We start from the raw sequence: 19,716 nt of genomic DNA, 5'->3' as shown, positions 1-19,716 counted from the left end.
CATTTTCCATCATGAATCTAATGGAATTGTCTTGGATCATTTTATTGCTGAGATGAGCTAAGTCTGTCATAGTTGATTATTGTACAAGGTTGCTGTCACCATGTACAATGTTCTCCTGGTTCTGCTCTTTTCACTTACATTCATTCATGTAAGTTTTTCCAGGTTTTTCTGAAATCTGCCTACTCATCATTTCTTATTAGTATTTCATTCATATATCACAGGTTGTTCAGCCATTCCCCAACTAATGAGCATCCCCTCAATTTCCAATCCTTTGGCCACCACGAAGAGCCACTATAAATATTTTTGTATATGTTGGTCTGTTTCCCATTTTTTATGATCTCTTTAGGATAGACTTAGTAGTGGTATTGCTGGAGCAAAAGTTGTGCAGTTTTATAACTCTTTGGGCAAAATTCCAAATTGCTTTCAAGAAAGGTTGGATCAGTTCACGATTTCACCACCAACACTTTCCAATTTCCCCACAACTTCTCCAATGTTTTATCATTTCCCTTTTCTGTTACAGTAGCTAATCTGAGGTGGTACTTTGGATTTGTTTTAATCTGCATTTCTCGAATCAAGAGTGACTTAGAACATTTGAGTTCTTATCACAAAAGCTTTGGGTTTATCAAAAAGTAGATTTACTATAGTCATTGACTGCTGTGTCTTGAGTACCTATCCTATTCCACTGATCCACCACTCTATTTCTTAGCCAGTACCAAATAGTTTTCATTATATCCACTTCAAAATACTGCAGTCTAAGAAATGGGGGAAAAAAAAGATCCCAAGAAAACTATTTAAGAAGGTAACTATAACACTGTAAAGAAAAACAACTTTGAAAAGCTTAAGAATTCTGATCAATGTTAAGAGATGTCAACGTAATGAGGAAGCATGATGCTTCCAACTTTTTGGCAGAGAGGTGGAAAATAAAACATATATTTTCCGATATTGCCAATATTTTGCCTAATGTGTTACAAAAGAAGAGAGGTTTTTTTTTGGGGGGGAACAGGAAGGGAGAAAAAGATAGGATGATAACAATGAAGCACTTGTAAAAATACCCCCCAAAAATAAAAACAAAAATGTGCTGAAGAGATTAACATTCAGAGGTTTAGAGGTCACATAGGTAAGACAGATAGCTTTGGAATTAGTATGCTCAATGATGTATATTTTTTAAAAACAACAATAGACTGTGATGAGATTTGTGTTGTCATGTGATTTTCCCCCCAATTTTCTTCTTTTCATATGGAAATATTCACGTTGAATGCAGAAGAACAAAAAAGTCTTTTTTTACATAAGATTTTATTCAGGAAAAAGACTTCTATCTATAGAGCAGAAATTTTCAGTGGTTTCCCAGGAAGCTAAGAGAAGTCAGAATTATCTAGTGCCATTAAAACCCAAATAAGGAGACATTGGAAAGGGATCTATCCAGTGTTTTATTTACACAGTACCCAAGGTTTTTTTAGTAGTAGAAGCCTGGAAACACTAGCTTATTTGTTTGAGAGAAAAAAGAATAATTCAACACCCCAGCCACACGTAGAAGGGTTGCAATAATGGGGCCGGCAACATGTGAAAATTAAAAGGATTTTATTAACTTGATATGCTTTTGCAGAAAAGCATTGACATGTACAAGTTGGACATCCGGGAAGAGATTTGTATACACTGTTTTTCACACAGCAATTTTTTTAACTCTGGGTCGGACAAAATGTTCATTTCAATAGGACTTCCACATTATTACAGACACGAACAAAATTGGTACACTACATTCAAAAATGAAATCAGACGGAACTGGACAGAGCACTCTGCTGTATGTCAATCTTAATGTCTTAACATGCACCACCTTCACATGGCCTCAGAAAGATCTGCTGTATGTTTATTAAAATATTGACTCAGAAAATGCATCTGAGGTCACACGTGATTGCTTATAAAATAAAACCTCTTTTCCTAGTGCTATGCGTTTCATTATAGAAAAATATTTTTTAAAAAAAACCAGTGCTCTTCAAGGTGTTTATTTCAAAACTAGAGATCATGCAGTTCAAAGAAGAGGTTCGATGCAGTGATTTTTTTTTTCCCTATGGACATCATTGTAACGCTTTATCAAAACTGAATTCTTGCTCAAGTGTACGTCTCAGCCGCTATAAGACTGGCCGTGTCTCCTAGGATTCACAACTGATTACAGAGAAGAGATTAGAGCGTTTTCAGGGACTGAGTACACACCTTCATGCTTTGTTCCTAGTTCCATAATCAGAAAAACTGCTGGAGTAACCATACTAGAATTAGGCAGGAAAGACCAGAGTCCAGAGCTCTTCCTGCAACAGGAAGGGAATTAATCTAAACCCTGTAATTTTTCAGTGGATTTGTTTATCATAAATAAATATGAACAAATTGCTTTCATGATTGGGTTCCTATTAGGAAATGATTGAGATTGTAGTCTATTTCCTCTTTTCCCCACCGGGCTCGGGGAAGATACGTCGGATCAAAACAGTGATATTTCACAAAGACCACGGAGCACTGTTAGAAGGAGCCAATTTTCTTCTGTAATTAATTTTTACATGAACATTTAGAATCTAAAGAAAAGAGGTCTCTCTAATAAGCTACATACAGCAGTTTTCTATTTCAATGTTTCTTTCTCACCATGATATACAATGTATACCATAAAATTAATTTAAGACAAATACTTGTCACTGAAATCTATGTAGGCACATGACAATTAATTCCAACTTTACTTGAGGGGTGAAATCTTCAGGGGTATCATGATTCTTGACTCCATTTCCTGAATTAGGGGCACTGGAAAGAAGCAGAAATGCGGGTTAAAGCAGGACCTTAATGGGAGCGCGCTCACTCTTCCCAGTCTCGCTCGGTCAGACAATCTCAGACGCATTTTTGTACAAACAGCAATCTGTCCAGGATGTTCCAGGGGGCCCACCAAAGTTGGGGGGGATCCGGGCTCAGACACCCGGGTAAGACCCTCTCCCCCCGCGCCAGCTTCCTCATCTCTACAACAGGGACCATGACAGTGCCCCCCTCCGCCCCTCTGGCCCCCATGAGGATCTAACGGATGCAGCTCTCCGAGGCTCAGTAAAGCTCCAGACAGAGGTGGGCTGAGGATGTGACTGCACTGCCTTCAGACAAGGAGGGGGGCTCACCTCCAAGTATGAGGCTGGAGCTGAAAAAGGGCTCGGGGGGCCCCTGAGTGAACCCCACTTTGCAATGAGAAGCTGGGGCTTGCCCAAGGTCACCCGGGGAGGAAGCATTGGACGCCCGGCTCTGGTCAGCGATGGACCCGTGAGCGTTCGACAGATGCTCACAGAGCACGTCCCGGCTGAGGCTCTACATTCACGTGCAGGAGATAGTAACTGTCATAATTAGGTGCTGGTGAGGGGTGCAGAGAGATGAACAACCATAGCCTGTCCCTGTAGGTTTGGTAATTACCAAAATATATTTCACTGTTCTAAGATGTAAAGAATAGGAAGGAACAAAAGCAAACTTACATCTAATTATGTAGCAACGTATTAGCTTTTGCTAAAAAACCAAAAACCAAGCAATGGATCCATTTATTCTTTTCCTTCTAGGAAATAAATGGGTAAAAGGACTCTCTCTTTTTCTTACTGGGCAAGCTCTAGATTAGCAATGTTATATAATCCTCTATTAAAGTCACTAGACAGTTATTCCTAAAAATGATTGTCCGAGAGTCGGACATCTTATCTACTTGCATTACATTTATTTAAGTTGGTTAATCTTCAAAACAAGTGACAAGAGTTTTGCTGGATACAGGCAATTTTCTCATTGAACCGATTGATCTAATTAAGATAATTCTCAAAATATTTTTCAACCGGCAAGTGTTCTAAAGAACAGATTATTAATGCTGATAAACTGGCACCAGAAAGTAATCTTCCATCTTTTGCAGAGAAGAAGCCAAAAGATAAGAAACCGACCGCTGAAGCCGGCTGTAAAACTCTCTGGCCAATTGGGATTTTTGAAAGCATGCTTTTGAGCCGATGCTGCAGGGCAAGAGGTCCCCTCAAACGTGCAGCACGTATGCAGCTCTTACCTGTATAATAAACCAATTCTTCCCAGCCGTGTTTATGCCATGCTGCATTCCGGGTGTCTTCCCTGGACTGCAGGTCTTTGTAAGCTTGAAAACAAACACATGGAAGCCAGCTTTAAAACCATGGAAATGCCCCACATTTCATCACCGGGTCCTTTAGTATTTATTTCAACTTATTGGTTGTTTTTGTAAAGTGATAAGGAGATTAAATCACAGCTGGAATTTGCTTTAATAATGTAGCGCCCTGGGCTTCGTTCATATTTCTGCTCACCCGAAGGTTCTCATTGCTCTGTGGTGTGTGCCCGTGTGCCTGCTGTGCTCACTGCAAGGCATTCTGGGAGATACAAGGATGATACAAGGATACCTCTATCCCTGTTCCTGACCTCATGGAGTTTACGGTCTGATGGGGAGGTGGCCACCTTCAAGAGCTTTGTGTAGGGAGTGATTATATTTGGAAGAGAATTAGAAATTTTTTGGAGATAATTTTCAGAGATATGAACTGTCCTTATTTATAATGACAGCTACAGGATAATATGGTAAAATAGAACTGTTGGTTCTATTAGAAACTCAACAGTTGTTTAGAGATTATAACATCCTGTTCTCTGGAGGGAAAGATAAGAGTATTTGAATGTCAAGTTCGCTTCTTCCACATCTGAAACAGAGTTCCTCCAGGGCTGGGCCTGACCACTTTTGTCTTTCTTTGTCATCCCATTGATCAATTAGTCAATGTGTTTGTTGATTTGACTTTAAAAGGAATTTAAAAATCAGCAATAAATAAGGGAAAGCAAGAGACCAGATATCGTAAAAGGTGAAACAATGTCATCTAGAAAAAAGGATCTGATCATCATAAAATTCAGTGGCAAAATGGGAAATGCCAAGATATGACTTATTTGTACAAACAAACTTCAGCTAACTGTACACCAGCCTTCCTGGCCTTCGAGGCTTCTACGACTCTCCTCTCCCACTCAAAAAAGTTTGAGGAGTGGTCAATAAATTCCTCAGCAGCTCTAACAGAAGTTAATTTTCTGATGGTAAAGGGCAAACTGCCTCATGTTTCTAAAGCCTCAGTTTCTTCATCTGTAAAAAGGGGATTGAACTGGATTGTCTCTAAGGTACCTTACAGTTCTAACTATCTCTGGATCCATTAAAGGCAGAAGATTGTGTTGGACACACTGTGAGTGGCTGGTTTTCTGCAGCTGAAGAGAGAAATGCTCTGATTGTCTGGTGGTATCTGTAAGGGGCCAGTCCTTTCTGGAAAAACCCAGAAGAGTGGATGGACCAATGAAAAAGGAGAAAAGTAGAGAGAATAAGGAGGAGAGCAGCAGTCACTGGGAGTGCTGAGGAAATAGCCACTGACATCAGGAAAGGAGAAGGTCTAGGAAAGGGGGACCCATGGCCCTTTGTAGCTGCATCTTGGGACAGAGAAGGTGACGTCTCCATCGCACAGGGGACAAAAGAGCGCCGATTCTCAATGAGGAAGCCCTGATTGACACTGCCCCTATCTACACCGTTCCCTATGCTGCACCACAATGGCCGTTGGCCATAGTAGAAGCTCTAGAGATGAGGCAAGCCATAGAGCCAAATAGAGGCACAGATTCCAATCTTTCCCCAATCAGCTGATCAATCCACAGGCATTTGTGAGATGCCTACTGTGTGCCAGGCACTGTGCTAAGTGTCAGGGATCCGGAGAAGGATTCCGCCTTCCAGGCGCTCACGCTCCAGCTGTAGAGAACAAGCGGGAGAGCCGACAAGGAAGGCGGGTGGGGTCAGCAAAGGGCTACTTTGAAACTCTCCACAGATACTGAACCATCCAGTTATGCATTAGCCGCATGTGGTGAAAGGCCCTCAATCACAGTAGTTACTGTGGCTCCTTGAGAAGGCAGGAGATTTTTATCAGCAAAGGCAATAGCCTGAATGGCAAGAAACCTTCAAAGGGGAACTTCAGCCGTGGCTGAGGCGACATGTAAGGCCGTTACGCAGCAGGCGCCAGACGGTCGATGACGGCGGCGCAGAAGCGCCTTGTGACTCTGGGGGACAATTCGTCCCTGAGCACCCCGTGCCCTCAACAACTTTCTCATATTTCTGAAACCTGCCGATGATGCTTACTCATTAACCTGATAAGCAATGAACGGGCAGAACCCGGCTTGGGCCCCAGGGGATGGTAGAAGACCTCGAGGGAGGCCTCCAGTATATTAGGCAGACTTCCACGGAGGATTATGGGAGTGAGAGGCAAGAGTCGAGAAGCTGAGGAGGGGGAGATCTGCAGCAGTGGGAGCGGACATTCTGGGAACAACATAATCCCCGGGTCCGTGGAGGCTTTCAGGTATTGGCAACTTGTTCAGTGGAGGGCTGTGCTCCTGAATTTCAGTCCCCTTAAGTAAATAAGATAAACTATCCTTTCATGTGTTACCTCTGCAGGTTTCCATAACTGAAAACCCTTCATGAATGGCAAATTTCATCACCATAGAACTTCAAAGGTATCATACATTTCCTTACCTATTGCTTCACAGAGGACAAGATGAAACACGAACAGAGACCATTTTTGGAACCAATGCCATTATCTTTTTGTATTTTCAGCAAAAGATTATTTCAGAACTACAGGCTGGTTTGAGAATAACAAAGCTATACAATTGCTTAACAACCATGAAGTTCTCTCTGAGGAAAAAGGGTTAGTGCTAGGACATCAATTTCATCATCTTCCCTCTACCTGATGTTACCTCCTTGTTAAATCATTAAGAACATGAAATGACATTCTGGAGAGATTTCATATGAAAATGATCCATTATGAAAGTATTTCAAAAGACTTTCAGGCATTTTAATTCCAATGATGTACTTTTTAAATCTGATGGTATCTGGAATTCTTTTAAAAGCCAAATTCTAAGAGCAGAGTTAGAGAAAAATGTGCTCTGTTGTCCCATCAGCAGAAGTATCATCTTCTGCTGATGAATTTATTAGTTTGGTGTTTGTTGAGTTCTGAATAAAAATAAATGAATGTTTTTTTAAAAATCTGGCTTTAATGAAAAAAAAAATCTCTAACCAACAGTAAGTATTGCAATGTGGCTGACCTGCATGCAGCTAAGGAAGAATAAAAGAGGTGACTACGTGTGAAATGGTAAGTTTCTACACATATAACTTAACTTTCTTTATAAAGTATATAACAAATTCAACCTGTAGCTATAAAAGCAGGACCTGAGACCACAAATGGAAGCCCTTCCTTGCCTCTGCAACATGTCAGCTACATTGCTTCCTCAGCATATCACATACATTAAAGCTCATAGTGTTCTTGAATTATTAAGAAAAATTGAAAATTCTGTTTAGATATTCTGTAAATAAAGTAAAGAACTCTAAAGAACATTTTAAAACATTCTAAATGCAAAAGATTCATTTTTGGCTGTCTGGAAATCTTGGTAATCGAGAAGAGCATTCATTGAGCGTTTGTATTCACTAACTTACAGACTTTTAGTCAATTGGCAAGGTCCAAGAATAAAATATTTTAAACAGCTTCATCTGATGGCTAACTGATCCAAATTGGCTTTGGTTTCACATTCTCTACCTTCTTCCCACCTTCCCATCATTCCCCTCTCTTAAATTTGCCTCCATTTTTTATGGCCTTCATTCTCTCTACAGCAGGCTGTTTTCTCTGTCTTTTCCCTGTCTTATAATTTTCCCTGCTTTGCTCATTCCCTTTGGCTGCCAATTAATCATGGTACTCATTTAACTGGCAGGGCTTCTGCCCACTCACAAACAGCCTTTTGCTGTTAACTTGGAATCTTTGGGTCTTCTTGATTCCTAAGCTCTTTTTGACTCCATCTGTTACAAATAGGTTGGCTATAGGAGAATGGGCAGTGAAGGTTTCCTTTTAGGATATCCCCATGGATATACGACATGGATTCCCTCATATGGGAATGTATCCTTACCATACAGCCCAGTGAATCTGGGTTTACTAAGAGAAGAAGAAAAAGATTCTTACCCCAAAGATGATGTACCATATATAACTGCCCAATCTGAGAGAAAAACCCTCCAACTGCTTCCTCGTTGTCCTGTCTAAAACGAATTGCACGAGCCCTATAAGAGAAAATAATTTTCACTCATTAGATTATATATGTAAAAAAGAGTGAGTTGATTGAATTGTGTCCAAATCACATGACAATTATATTAAAAGCAGAGCCTATCACTGCAAATCCCCATATGTTGACAAATATCATAATGTTGGTAAAATATTAAGATTTACCTTCTCTAGCCTGCAACTATCACTTTCCTAGGCACTGTTGTCTCTTGAAAACAGCACCGCCGTACCTACATACGACACCTGCGTAGGCAGGAGAATTGAATTTAAGAATTTTCTGAGGAGCTTTTGTAATCGAAGACTGATTTCTGCATGATATGAGACGTGTGACTATTACCTGTCAAAGTATATAACTGCACTCTTATATGCACATTAAATTATTAATTAATTAAATAAATATATTAATAAATATATATTAGGATCTGAGTTCCTAAAAAAAGAGAATATTCTTAACACACATGTCTGTCTGGCTGTCTCATTCTCTCAAGTCAGTTTCTTAGAAGTATATTACAGCTACTCTTAAATTTAAAATTTTTAAGTGATTTGTTTTCTGTCAATCAAAAGTGGTAATTCTGATTGGCAAATTAGTGAAATTAAACAAATTATCTTAACATGCAGAATGCATTATAGCTGTCATTTTAAGTGATAAACATTCGTTTTCATTCAGTTTTGGATTTTTAAAATTCATTTAGGTTCATTTTTTACTTTTACTTTTACTTTACTTACGTAAAGAAAACTTACACTTGGCTGAGCCTGACAAAATTCAGAAGGACATAGTGAAGGAATCACCACCTTAAACCTATTTGTCAAGAGACAAATCAAATGCTGAACTAGCTCTTAAAGTTTATTTCCTTTTGGAAAGAAAAGTCTTTTTGCTAAGACATTGGAGTTAAAGTTAAAAAAACAAACGAACAAGCCAACAATTCATATACATATATATATATATATATATATATATGTATATATATATATATATGTATATGTATATATATATATACATATATATATATATATGTATATGTATACATATATATATTTCCTATATTAACAGTCTTAAATTAACAATATGTAAAACCTACTTAGTAATTGAATCTACTCTAATAGATAGTAGCAACAGGATTTGATCATCCCAATACTGGAGTTCTTCCTTATTGCAGCAATTTTAAGGTAATTTCTTGTTTCTGTCCTAATAGGGCTTTCTTATAAGTTTAAATCTATGTTTAAAAAATATCTATTGTATGAAAATGTAACATGGAAGGCAGAGATAGCTGAAGAGGACTGTTTACATTGTAAAAAAGTTTTAAATGGTCAGTACTATTTATTCCCTTATGTCCTCATTTATCAACTACTTTACAAGAGAGAAGAAATGAGGAGGAGCAGCTAGATGGCACAGTGGATAAAGTACCAGCCCTGAAGTCAGGGGGACCTGAGTTCAAATTTGACTTTAGAAACCTAACACTTCCTAGCTGTGTTACCCTGGGCAAGTCACTTAACCCCAATTGCCTCAGCACAAAAAAAAAAAAAAAAAGAAAAAGAAAAAGAAAAAGAAAAGAAAAAAAGAAAAAAAAAGGAAAGAGTGAGAAGCCCTTGCCAATTGAAGATCAGATGGAAATGGAGATGTCAATTACCCATAAAGTTAATGAAGGTAATGGGAAAACAACATTTGACTCATCCCTCCCTCCCCCCCTCCATTTTTTTTTTTTTGCTACTGACACAATTCTACAAAGTGAAGCAAAGGTCATAACCCATCATAGATCTGAAGACTTAAGTGATCATGCTTTCCTTTACATACATTCAATTCCCTTCATTTTTCCTCGAGATTTGATTTCAGCATTCTGACATTATTTTTGTTGCTTGTTTTTCGTACCCACTCGGTCCTTTACATCTAAACCAAATCTGACCTTGCACTCCACGGCAAAGGTCTCCTAATATAGTAAAAAGAATTCTTAACAATTCTCGCACATCATCTTTCCATGATCATGTCGGCCTGATTGCATTGCTCTTGCCATAGACATTTAGTTCATGGCCTACTCCTATCTTTAGGACCCACTTATATCTAGCCAATCATTTCCCATCTTGAATCTACTGAAATTAATTTTGTTTAATCCTTAAATATTATTGTACCTTATATTTGCCTTGAAGGGAACTTCATCTTGTTTTTGGTAGATAATTTTGATCAGCAAAACTTTGAATTATATTCTTGCCTGCTGAGGTATAACACCACCTAACTTGGTAAAGAAATTGGTTCTTTGCTACTCAATCTAAAAAGACAAACAAGGGTAGTAGCCATATAAGTGAGAAAATAGATTTGTGAGTGAAAGCAATTATTTTAGGAAAGATGAGATCTGTGAAAATGTAAAAAAAAATCCTAAACTGGTGTCAAACCCTGATGCCAAAGATCCCAAACTTTGATACAGAGAGATGAAAGAATGGCCCAACACAATCCATGAATAAGATTGAGGAACTCACCATGCTGCCGAGAACTTACCAATAGTTGCCCCATTCGATCATTGTTCCTGGCTGAAAGAAAACATTTTGGTTTTGGAATGTTGGTTCTTTGACTGAGGAAGCATTGCAATGAAAAAACACAGAGTGAGGTCAACTAGTTCATAGATCACTTAAAAAAAGACAAATTGATTTTTAATAACTATTGTCCACTTTATTTATAGTTCTCCTATTTAGAATGGCCAACTGTGACTTCAAGGCAATAATTTATGGACAGTAGAAGCTATTGATACTTCCCCCCCCCTTTTAAAAAAATTATTATTTATTATTTTTTAATTTAATTGAAACCAAAACCAAAACAAAGCAGAACACTGTCATGTGTCCAGCAGAATGTCAGAGAAGATTCAAAATATAATAATGAATTTCCAGTTCAAGGAAGGATATATAATAGTAAAAGAGTGTCCATCTTTTTTTTTTTTTAAACTTCTTTGTGGGTAGTTCTTTTGCTCTCTGCAGTGCATTTTTTTTTTTTTAAACTTTGTTCTTTCCTTCCTTTTCATCATATGTATACTTGCTTTGAGCAAATACCCATTTGTGTACACATACACACATACACTCTGAGACCAGTCCCACTTCTCTTATATCTTTCGCCCTTTGGCCTCTTAGTAGACAAAAAATAAAACTATTATAAATTCAATAAGAAATTCTATTTTTTTTCATATTTGAGGAAAAAAGGACTAAGATTAGCACTAGAAAAAGTACCTAGTAAAAAGAATTTTTGAGACCAAGACCTATTAAGATCCAATTGATATGGTTACAAACAGTAGCAATATAGTTAAACTTTCTCTATACTTTGGTACGGCAACATTTGGGAACACATACTGCTCAATATTAGGCGACTAATTTTTAGTGCCTCAGTGTCAAAAAAAGTATTTTGACACTGAGGCACTAAAAATTGGTCGCCTAATATTTATTAGATCCTCTAATCCCACTGTAATAAGTGCTGCAAAGAGTGACTTCAAATGAATTCTGTAGTTTTGGGCTTTTTTATATTAAATAATCTCCTAGTTTATGAGATTGTATTAATTATCAATTATTAAGTAGTAACTATTTCATAAAATATGAACAATAAGGGAGAAGTGATGAAGGGAGAGAAGAAAATTGAGGAAAGGAGAAATTCAGCAAGGAGCTTAGAAAAGGAAGAGAGAACAAGTTCAGGTGGGTTTGGATGCTCCTTCAGGGCCACGTCCCTGTCTCCACCTCCCCTAACCTCATTCCCTGTACCCAGGCTCTGGTTCATGTCGCTGTCAGGAGACCCTTCTGGAGTTTCTAAGGAGAAATGAGTAGCTGAACATCATTCAGTTTTGTACTTACTCTAAGTTGGTAAGACCTGAGTTCATATATATTAGGCCCTGGTCTGGGGACAGGTTCATTCCAGAAACTGAACTCTAACAGCAACTGGTTCTTTCGAGAAAGCAGCATGTTGCCTCTTTCCTTCCGGAAGGCCACAAATTCCTTTGAAAGAAAATTGTTATGAAATTTTAAACCATATGCATGTCTCAGTATTCATCAACAACATGACCACGTTGCACCCCATCCAGGATATACTCACTAAACTTAATTCCCCTCAATAAAGCTCACTTAAATTTCAGGAAAATAATCTATCTACATTTGATAATCCATATAGAGGCAACTAGGTGGTGCAGTGGATAGAGCATCAGCCCTGAAGTCGGGAGGATCTGAGTTCAAATCCAGCCTCAAACACTTATCACTTCCTTGCTGTGTGACCCTGGGCAAGTCACTTAACCCCCAATTGCCTTAGCAAAAACAAAGCAAAACAAAAACAAAAAAAGACAATTCATATAAACAGAAGTCAGTTGGAGGACATAAAGAGCGCATACATGATCCAAAGCTTGCTATGCTAATGATGGGCTTGTTTAAAGAAATAGTTCTCAAACTTTTTGGTCTCAGGACTCCTTTATACTCTTAAAACTCACTGCGGTTCCTAAAGAACTTGTTTATATATTTTATATCTATTAATATTTACCAGATTAGAAATGAAAATGGCTTGGGATTACTATGAAAAGTTTTGACCCTGCAGGTCGCAGGACCTTGAAAGGATCTTGGGAGATCCTGAGGAGTCCTTGGACCACAGCTTGAGAACCAGTGCATATAGGTATTCCAAACAGTTTGCTCACACTTGGCACAGGGGTGGGGCAGCAGATGGGCAGTGCTGGGGAGCAGCCGGGATGCCCACAATTAAAAATATGCCACGAACAATTCAGTCACCATTTAGCTTGTTGCTATCTAAAGCAGACATACTACGAACATTTCAAATGAAACCTATCACCTCACTCTTGCCATAAGAAGTTAATTTAACATCAGAACAGATACTACTTAAAAACTCTGCAAATCAAAGTGCACAAAAAACACCGCTTTTAGCAGAAAAACAGAAATTGCCAAAGATGTAGCAATAAGAGACACTTAATTTAGACTAAGAAGAGCTATGTCAAGTTAAAATTAGCAAACGTTTGAGAAAATCCTACCTTATTTTCTCTGAGCTTACTCATGACCTCATTGAGGGCTGGGTAGCCTCCCTCATATCTCCAGAGGTGGACTGAAATATATTTTTAAAAATACATATATATTTAGAGGTCCAGGATAATAGCTCAGTTGATTTTAAAACATGCTACACACTCAAAAGTCGACAGTGCCGAGTTATAAACATACACAAAAGTCGATCTAGGTTATACAAATTATCACAATGAATTTAAATACTCAGAGGCAATAAAAAGCTGTTTCAAACTGGAAAAAACAATCTATTTTCTTTAACTGTGAATTTATATGTTGATTTTAGAAACTTTAGATTTTTATTGCCACTAAGCATTTCATCTGAAAATTAATTATGCAATTACAATAAAGGTTTAAGAGACAAAATTCATTTCAGCATTAAGTCTAGCTTCTAAGAATTATTCTTAAGATTTCTTACCAGCCTGATCTTGCTCCCCGTACCAAGTATTCCAAGTTCCCACCAAGGTACAAGGATAGTGTTTTTCTTCATGAATCTTTGGCAGCACCTCTTGACTTAAAAAAATAAGAAAAACAAATTCCATGTGTTCAATTAGCCTACTAATCAATCGGCAACATTTTACTGACAACTTAGCAATAGGTGTTTTGCCGACTAATTAAAGGCAATGTAAAAATATTCACACATTTTGTGGACTTATTGGTAGAATAAGCATTTTTGGATCATCTCTAATAGAGATACCTTCCTCGAATGCTGGGACCCTTCACCATGAGATCTTTTTCAGATCTATAAACTGGGACCAAAAAGGAAGACTCGAGGGTCCAAAGATGACAGAAGATGTATTTGCAAGTGAGGAGAGGGAACGTTCACGATCAGGTGATTGTTAAGTGTGTGGACAAGAAGAAATGGAAGAGAAGTCAAAGATAGCCAAAGAGAGGGGAGTAGGAAGTGGCCATGAGGCCTGGGAGGACAACCAGGGGAAAAGGAAGTGAGAACCAAGAACCATGAAGAGAACTGGTCCCACGTTGAGATAGTGGAATCAGCTGGGAACCTTCTGGGCAGATGCCATTTGGAAGGAGGAAGGAGGGAAAAGAAAAGGGAGGAAGGAAGAGGAAGTAGGAGGAAGTAGGGAAGAGGGAGGAGAGAGAAAGGAAGAGGGAGGAGGAAGGTCAGTCCTTGGTAACTCCCTAGATACTGAAGAGTAAGGATAATGATAACTCAATGATGACTCTGAAGTTCTGAGCCCAAATTACTGGGAGAGCCATGATTCCATTAATAAAACTGGAAGTGGATCTGGGTAGTGGAGAATTAGAACTCTGGAGTGAGGAGTTGGAAGGGATCCGAGAGGCCATTTAGTTTAAAAATCTCATTTTACAGATGAGGAAACTGAGGCCCAAAGAGCCATCTAGTCCAACCCATACCTGAAAAAGAATCCCCCTTACAAATTGCCCCACAACTGGTCATCTTGACTTAGCTGGAAGACACTGGCCACCTCTCTCCCCAGCTCTAAAGATAGATCTACCACATCCTGAGGCTGCCCATTCTAATCTGAGATAGATCAAATAGTCTATTTTTTCTGACATCAAGACCAAATTTGCTTCTCTGCAACTTCTAACACTGAAAGGTAAATGAATCTAGTTTTGGACAAAGTGAGTTTCAGAAAAATATGCTCAGGAAATTTGTCTAGATTTGAACAAGATGAGTTTCAGAAACTGACAAGTCATCTCAGTGGAAATGTCCAGTGGGCCACAAGGGTCTGACAACACTGGAGGCTCAGATTTACGGAGGCATCAGCTGGGGAATGAAGACAGAAGTAAATGGCTGAGATTTGCTGTAAAAGAGCATTTTTGTTTAAAATGTAGACCGATGACCAAGAAAGTCTATACAACGATCGCATTTCCCTGATCAGCCTTCAATACAAATGGTATTTTTTTTGTTTTTTGTTTTTGCTATCAGAATTTCTGTGTTTTTTGAAATTCCCTCGCTTTCTCTGAAGCTTGGCAAAAGTGAGGGTTACAAAAATCACTTTTACCATGTGCCCTTGTATATCATGAGAATGATTTTATGCAAAACTCATTAAAAGTAACAGTCCAATTCTCCCACTTCTTCAAAGACATGTAAATTCCCAAAGAATGTTCAGGACTTCATACAATGAGGTGATTTATCTATGCATACTGTACCCCCATTTTACTTCGGTAATCTTATCACTCAGGGCTCAATTTAATAGCTTTTACAAAGAGAGAAGAATATAGAGTTTAATAGAAATGCTCTCCTTTTCACTCTAGCAATTTCTGGAGGAGCCAGCACACACACATAATTCAGTCTTTCCCCTAGTCATGGGTAGTTTGGGCTAACATACCAAATTTTGTTGTATGCTTCTAGGCATTCCGGCTTCACATTGTGAACTGAAACAAGAAAATTCAACGATAAGTTTATGAACAAAAAGAAAGGAAATTCAAATATTCAAATGTAAAAAGCCCCACTCACACTGTATTTTGTACAGACTGCTTGTTTCCTTTTTGGCTAGGAGATTGGAATGAGCATCTTTTCTTGGGTCAACTTTCCGGACAAATAAAGATTTTAACCAACTATCTTCACGAGATCTGTTAGTAGAGGTTGTCAGGCCCCTAGGAATGAACAAATATGTCAGCACAGATCTAATGAGAATTGAAATAGATTTTTAGTTTTAATTAAGGCCAAACCACTATATCATTCATAGAAGAGAATATTAAATGTCCATCTCTCACAATTATTAACCATCTGACCTTGGTGGGGTCATTTAATTTCTCTCAGCCTCATTTTCCTCATCTATAAAATGTGAATCATAACCTTGCAATCCTTACTTCACCAAGAAAGTAACATAAAATTGGCTTTATATTCATCTAGTTACTCAAACCGTCTTATTAAAATTTATTATTACAGTATCATCAAAGCTTATAAAAATTGTTCAAACCGTCTTATCAAATTATCTCACCTCCTCTTATCAGGAGAGGCAGAATGCTAACTTAGCAGACTATTTTACCCCCAAAAGTGACAACCAAAGGGAATGATTTTAGCATACTGTATTGCCTACCAGAGCACTCATATATAAACTTTTAAAATCAGGATTCTAGAAATGCATTTCTCCTTTTTTTTTATTTTTTTGCTGAGGCAATTGGGGTTAAGGGACTTGCCCAGAATCACACAGCTGGGAAGTGTTAAGTATCTGAGACCACATTTGAACTCAGGTCCTCCTGACTTCAGGGCTGGTGCTCTATCCATTGTGCCACCTTTTTTCTCCTTCTAAAACAATTTTTGACAAAGCAAAATTTGCAGGAAGAAAATGAAAATTACCTCCAAAATGAATTTATGCTAAAGTCAATCTTCCTATTATAATTAAAATCTAAAGACAAAATTACACCATCACATGGAACAGATTGGCTAATTTCCACCTTCTGAATGAATTTCGATGGCAACAATCAACCAAATACTAAACCTCTAGTAAGCACGTACTATGTGCCAGGCAGAGTACTAAACATACCTCTTAAGCAAACACACTGTCAGAGACCAGACAAAGCGGTCCCCCATTACTGAGCCTACTTCCTCTTCCTAACCATTCAGGTGGATCTTCACTGTCTTGGCCCAAATTGCCTACTATCCCCATGGGCTGGATCCTACCACTTCATTTAAACTTTCGGATTCCCACTGGCTCATAGATCAAGTTCAATTTTTGAAATGTCCTCTCTATTCTACCCATAGATAATAGCAAATTTTCTGAGGCTCTCCCCTGGACGTCTTAGCTGTGACAGTAAAACCCATTAGACAAATACTGCCTGCTCTCCTTGTCCACAGTCATTATCAACTTGTCAATTACAACAAACCTGCCCAAATCAAAAATTCTGGAGGAACTTTGTTTTACTCCAAGAAAGAGCACCCCAGTGCAGTAAGGGCTTTCATGTAGCTTCTGAATTGAAAGGAAATGAAGGCAATGATGACTTAGTCATAGAGTAGCACGAAATGTTACTTTGTAGATCCTAACCATAATAGCCAAGGATTGAGACAAGTCTGAGCAAAAGCGTGGGAGGGCAGGACATAACAATAACTGGTAGCTAGTAGTTAGGAAGGTGACCTTCAGGGGCAAGAAAACACTCAACAGTACAAAGCTCTCTCGATTCCTTAAGATAAATACACATGCTCCAAACTCAAAAGTCCTACAAATCACACAAATCGGTTTTTACTCCACTGTATCCACTTTCTAATGCAAAACTGTGTTTTCCTTATTCTTAACATTAACTTGTTGCTTTAAAAATGTACTGGATTTGTCTTCCTCCCATCTCTGGTCGTTAAAAAAAATAAAAAATAAAGCTGCTCTGGACCCTAACAGCTTTTCCATATACCAATCCATAGAACTAGCTGCATTTATTTTAATTTCAAATTGTCTGAAACCACATGAGACAGCATTTGGAAATATACAGCTATATAAACATTTAATTTCAAATCGCCTGAAACCACATGAAACAGCATTTGGAAAATATGTAGCTATATAAACATTTAATTTCAAATTGTCTGAAACCATATGAGACAGTATTTGGAAATATATAATTATATAAACATATGCAAATAGAGAGGCAGGAATGAGAATACTTTTTAAATACAGAAAACAGTTTCTTAAGATGGTGTGAGTTATTAGCAGAAAAAAATAATTCTTAAAATCGCCTGAAGATTGAAAACAGCAAAAATAGTTCAATAAATAGAATTACATTTTGTATAGGTTAACGACCTTTGGAATACCTGATACTGGCGCACACAAAAAAACAAAACTTAATATTTTTAAGCAAGTCTCTCACATATCTATTTTTTTAAATGAAGTTTTAGTTTTTTGTCCAATTTTTAATTTTCATTATGGCATCTGTTAAAACTTTATCAGAAATTAAAAAAAAATCAAAACTGATTGCTGTGAAATGTAGCAAACATTGTTCTTTGCCTTCTGCATTTGAATTGTTAGACTGCTTGTTTATCTGAAATTAAAATAGTATTTCTTTGCTTTGTCTGTAACTTTGGCAATTCCTGTATAGAAGTAGTTGAAGAAGGCAGTTTTCCAGAATCAGATCAAAACGCCAAACGTTTCCCTAAAAAAAGAGATATTCTCTGCCAGTTTATGGTAAAGGTTAGAATGAATTTTAGGATAGGACCGCGGGATGTGAAATTAAGAAGCATTCAATGAATGCAGACGCATACATTGGGGAGTTGGAAGGACCTGCGCGCGTTATTTCGCTGCCATGTTTATTTTCTTCTCATTGTTGGGGTGAGGGGGGGTGCGTGCGCCAAAGGTGCTTGTGCATGGAAAAAGAGTGGGACTGGGTAAATCGGACCCGAAAAGACGCTGCCCGGAGCTCGCTCAGGGCCCAGCCCGGCGCGCGCCGGATAGCGGAGCTCTCCCGAAGTTGCTCTGATCAGTTACACGAAATGCACCATGTCAGTTACAGCTCTCCAAGGACTACGTGTCCCCGCGCTCAGGTCCTTAAAACCAGCCCAGGAGGGCAAGGGCGACCTGCGGGCAGAGCCCGAAGCCCGGCCCCGGGGGAGGGCAACGTCACGGTCAAGAGCCCAGGTGTCCGGAACGGTGTCAGTGTCTCGGACACTGGCCGGCCGGCCCGAGGGCGCCCGCGGCTAGAGCTAGGGTCACTGGGGATCAAGCCTGTGGGCTCCTCCTCGGCCGCGGTTCCCAGTCGGGTCGGGCCAGGCCGCCCGCTCCCATGGTCATGGGCCACGGCCACGGTCGGCTCCCGGCCCCGCGCCCCCTCCCTCCCCCTTGGCGTGGCCCGCAGGGGGAAGGGTCCCTAGTCCCCGCCCGGCTCCCGCCCGGGGTTGGCATGGCGCTCGGGCCTCGGCGGGCCCCCGGCCGTGACCTTGAACCCCAGCCGGGGCGGGCTGGTTGGCGGGCAATCGGGGCGCCTGGTGGGGGAAGTGGGGGAGCGCTACCCGGTCCCTGGCCTCCTGCAGTCTCGCCCGCCCAGGTCAGGGTTCAAGGTCACGGCCGGGCCGGCTGGGCGCTGCTCACCTGAGGGCCGGCCGCAGGCGGGGGGGCGCGGCCGCTCCCAGGGACCGCAGCACTCGCGCCGCCATCTTGCTCTGGCGCCTCCGCTCGGCCCCCTCCCCCCCACCCCGGCCCGCCGCCCCCTCCCCCATGCCAGCGCCGCTCGACGGAGGCCGAAGGGGCGGGCCCGGCCTGGGCGGCCTGCGCCGCGCCACCACCAGGGGGCGTCCTGGAGCGCCGCCCCGCGGCTGCCGAGGGCAGTTGCAGCCTGGGTGCCCTTCGCTGCACTTGACCTTGGGGCGCTCTCCGCCCAGCCTGGGAAGGCAGGCAGGCGCTGCCGTGGACTCACTCCTGAGGATGCCGGGTCTGGGACCGCAGCCCGGGGGCCGGGAGCCCGCGGCTGGCCGCTCAGCCCCTGCCCCGCTGACCACCCCCACCAAGCCAGGCATTGTCTGGGGAAATGGCCGATGGAAGGGGATTTCCTCAAGGGGGACCGATGGCACCAGGGAAACAATTTTGCCTCGGTGTCAGTTCTGTCCTGCCAGACTTCTGATCTGTCCATCAAAAAACTATCCTTCAAACTGAGCATTTCTGTGCAGTCAGTCTTGGGTCATCCTAATTTC

At 40.2% G+C, this 19,716-nt stretch overlaps 1 protein-coding gene and 1 long non-coding RNA gene across 3 annotated transcripts; one reads left to right on the top strand and one right to left on the bottom strand.

Moving 5' to 3' along the window:
• Positions 1–1,561: 1,561 nt before the first annotated feature.
• NIPSNAP2 (nipsnap homolog 2) lies at positions 1,562–19,224 on the bottom strand. Its single transcript, XM_051992017.1, has 10 exons — positions 19,118–19,224; positions 15,565–15,704; positions 15,437–15,482; positions 13,540–13,634; positions 13,097–13,167; positions 11,925–12,065; positions 10,594–10,625; positions 8,010–8,104; positions 4,043–4,126; positions 1,562–2,778 (listed from the first exon to the last, which is right to left on the bottom strand). The coding sequence occupies exons 1-10, from the start codon at positions 19,180–19,182 to the stop codon at positions 2,714–2,716; spliced, it is 834 nt and encodes a 277-aa protein (XP_051847977.1). The 5' UTR covers positions 19,183–19,224; the 3' UTR covers positions 1,562–2,713.
• On the top strand, positions 4,133–8,518 carry LOC127558746 (uncharacterized). Of its 2 annotated transcripts, XR_007952971.1 has the most exons (3): positions 4,133–6,707; positions 7,083–7,151; positions 8,302–8,518. It is a non-coding gene; the product is annotated as an uncharacterized LOC127558746 (long non-coding RNA). The 2 variants fall into 2 exon arrangements; XR_007952970.1 differs by having other exon boundaries at positions 4,133–7,151.
• Positions 19,225–19,716: the final 492 nt, after the last annotated feature.

This window comes from Antechinus flavipes, chromosome 4 (assembly GCF_016432865.1).
Source record: "Antechinus flavipes isolate AdamAnt ecotype Samford, QLD, Australia chromosome 4, AdamAnt_v2, whole genome shotgun sequence".
In the NCBI taxonomy this organism is placed as follows: domain Eukaryota; kingdom Metazoa; phylum Chordata; class Mammalia; order Dasyuromorphia; family Dasyuridae; genus Antechinus; species Antechinus flavipes.
The sequence above is the reverse complement of the archived record's forward strand: the minus strand, read 5'-3'. Positions and strand labels throughout refer to the sequence as shown.

Excerpts from the sequence above, each read along its gene's own strand:
- NIPSNAP2 (XM_051992017.1), bottom strand. The coding sequence starts at position 19,182 with ATGGCGGCGCGAGTGCTGCGGTCCCTGGGAGCGGCCGCGCCCCCCCGC. Across the intron at positions 12,066-13,096 it reads GTAAGCTCAGAGAAAATAAG|GAATTTGTGGCCTTCCGGAA; the intron begins GTAGGATTTTCT and ends TTTCTTTCAAAG. Across the intron at positions 4,127-8,009 it reads TATGGTACATCATCTTTGGG|CTTACAAAGACCTGCAGTCC; the intron begins GTAAGAATCTTT and ends TTTGTTTTCAAG.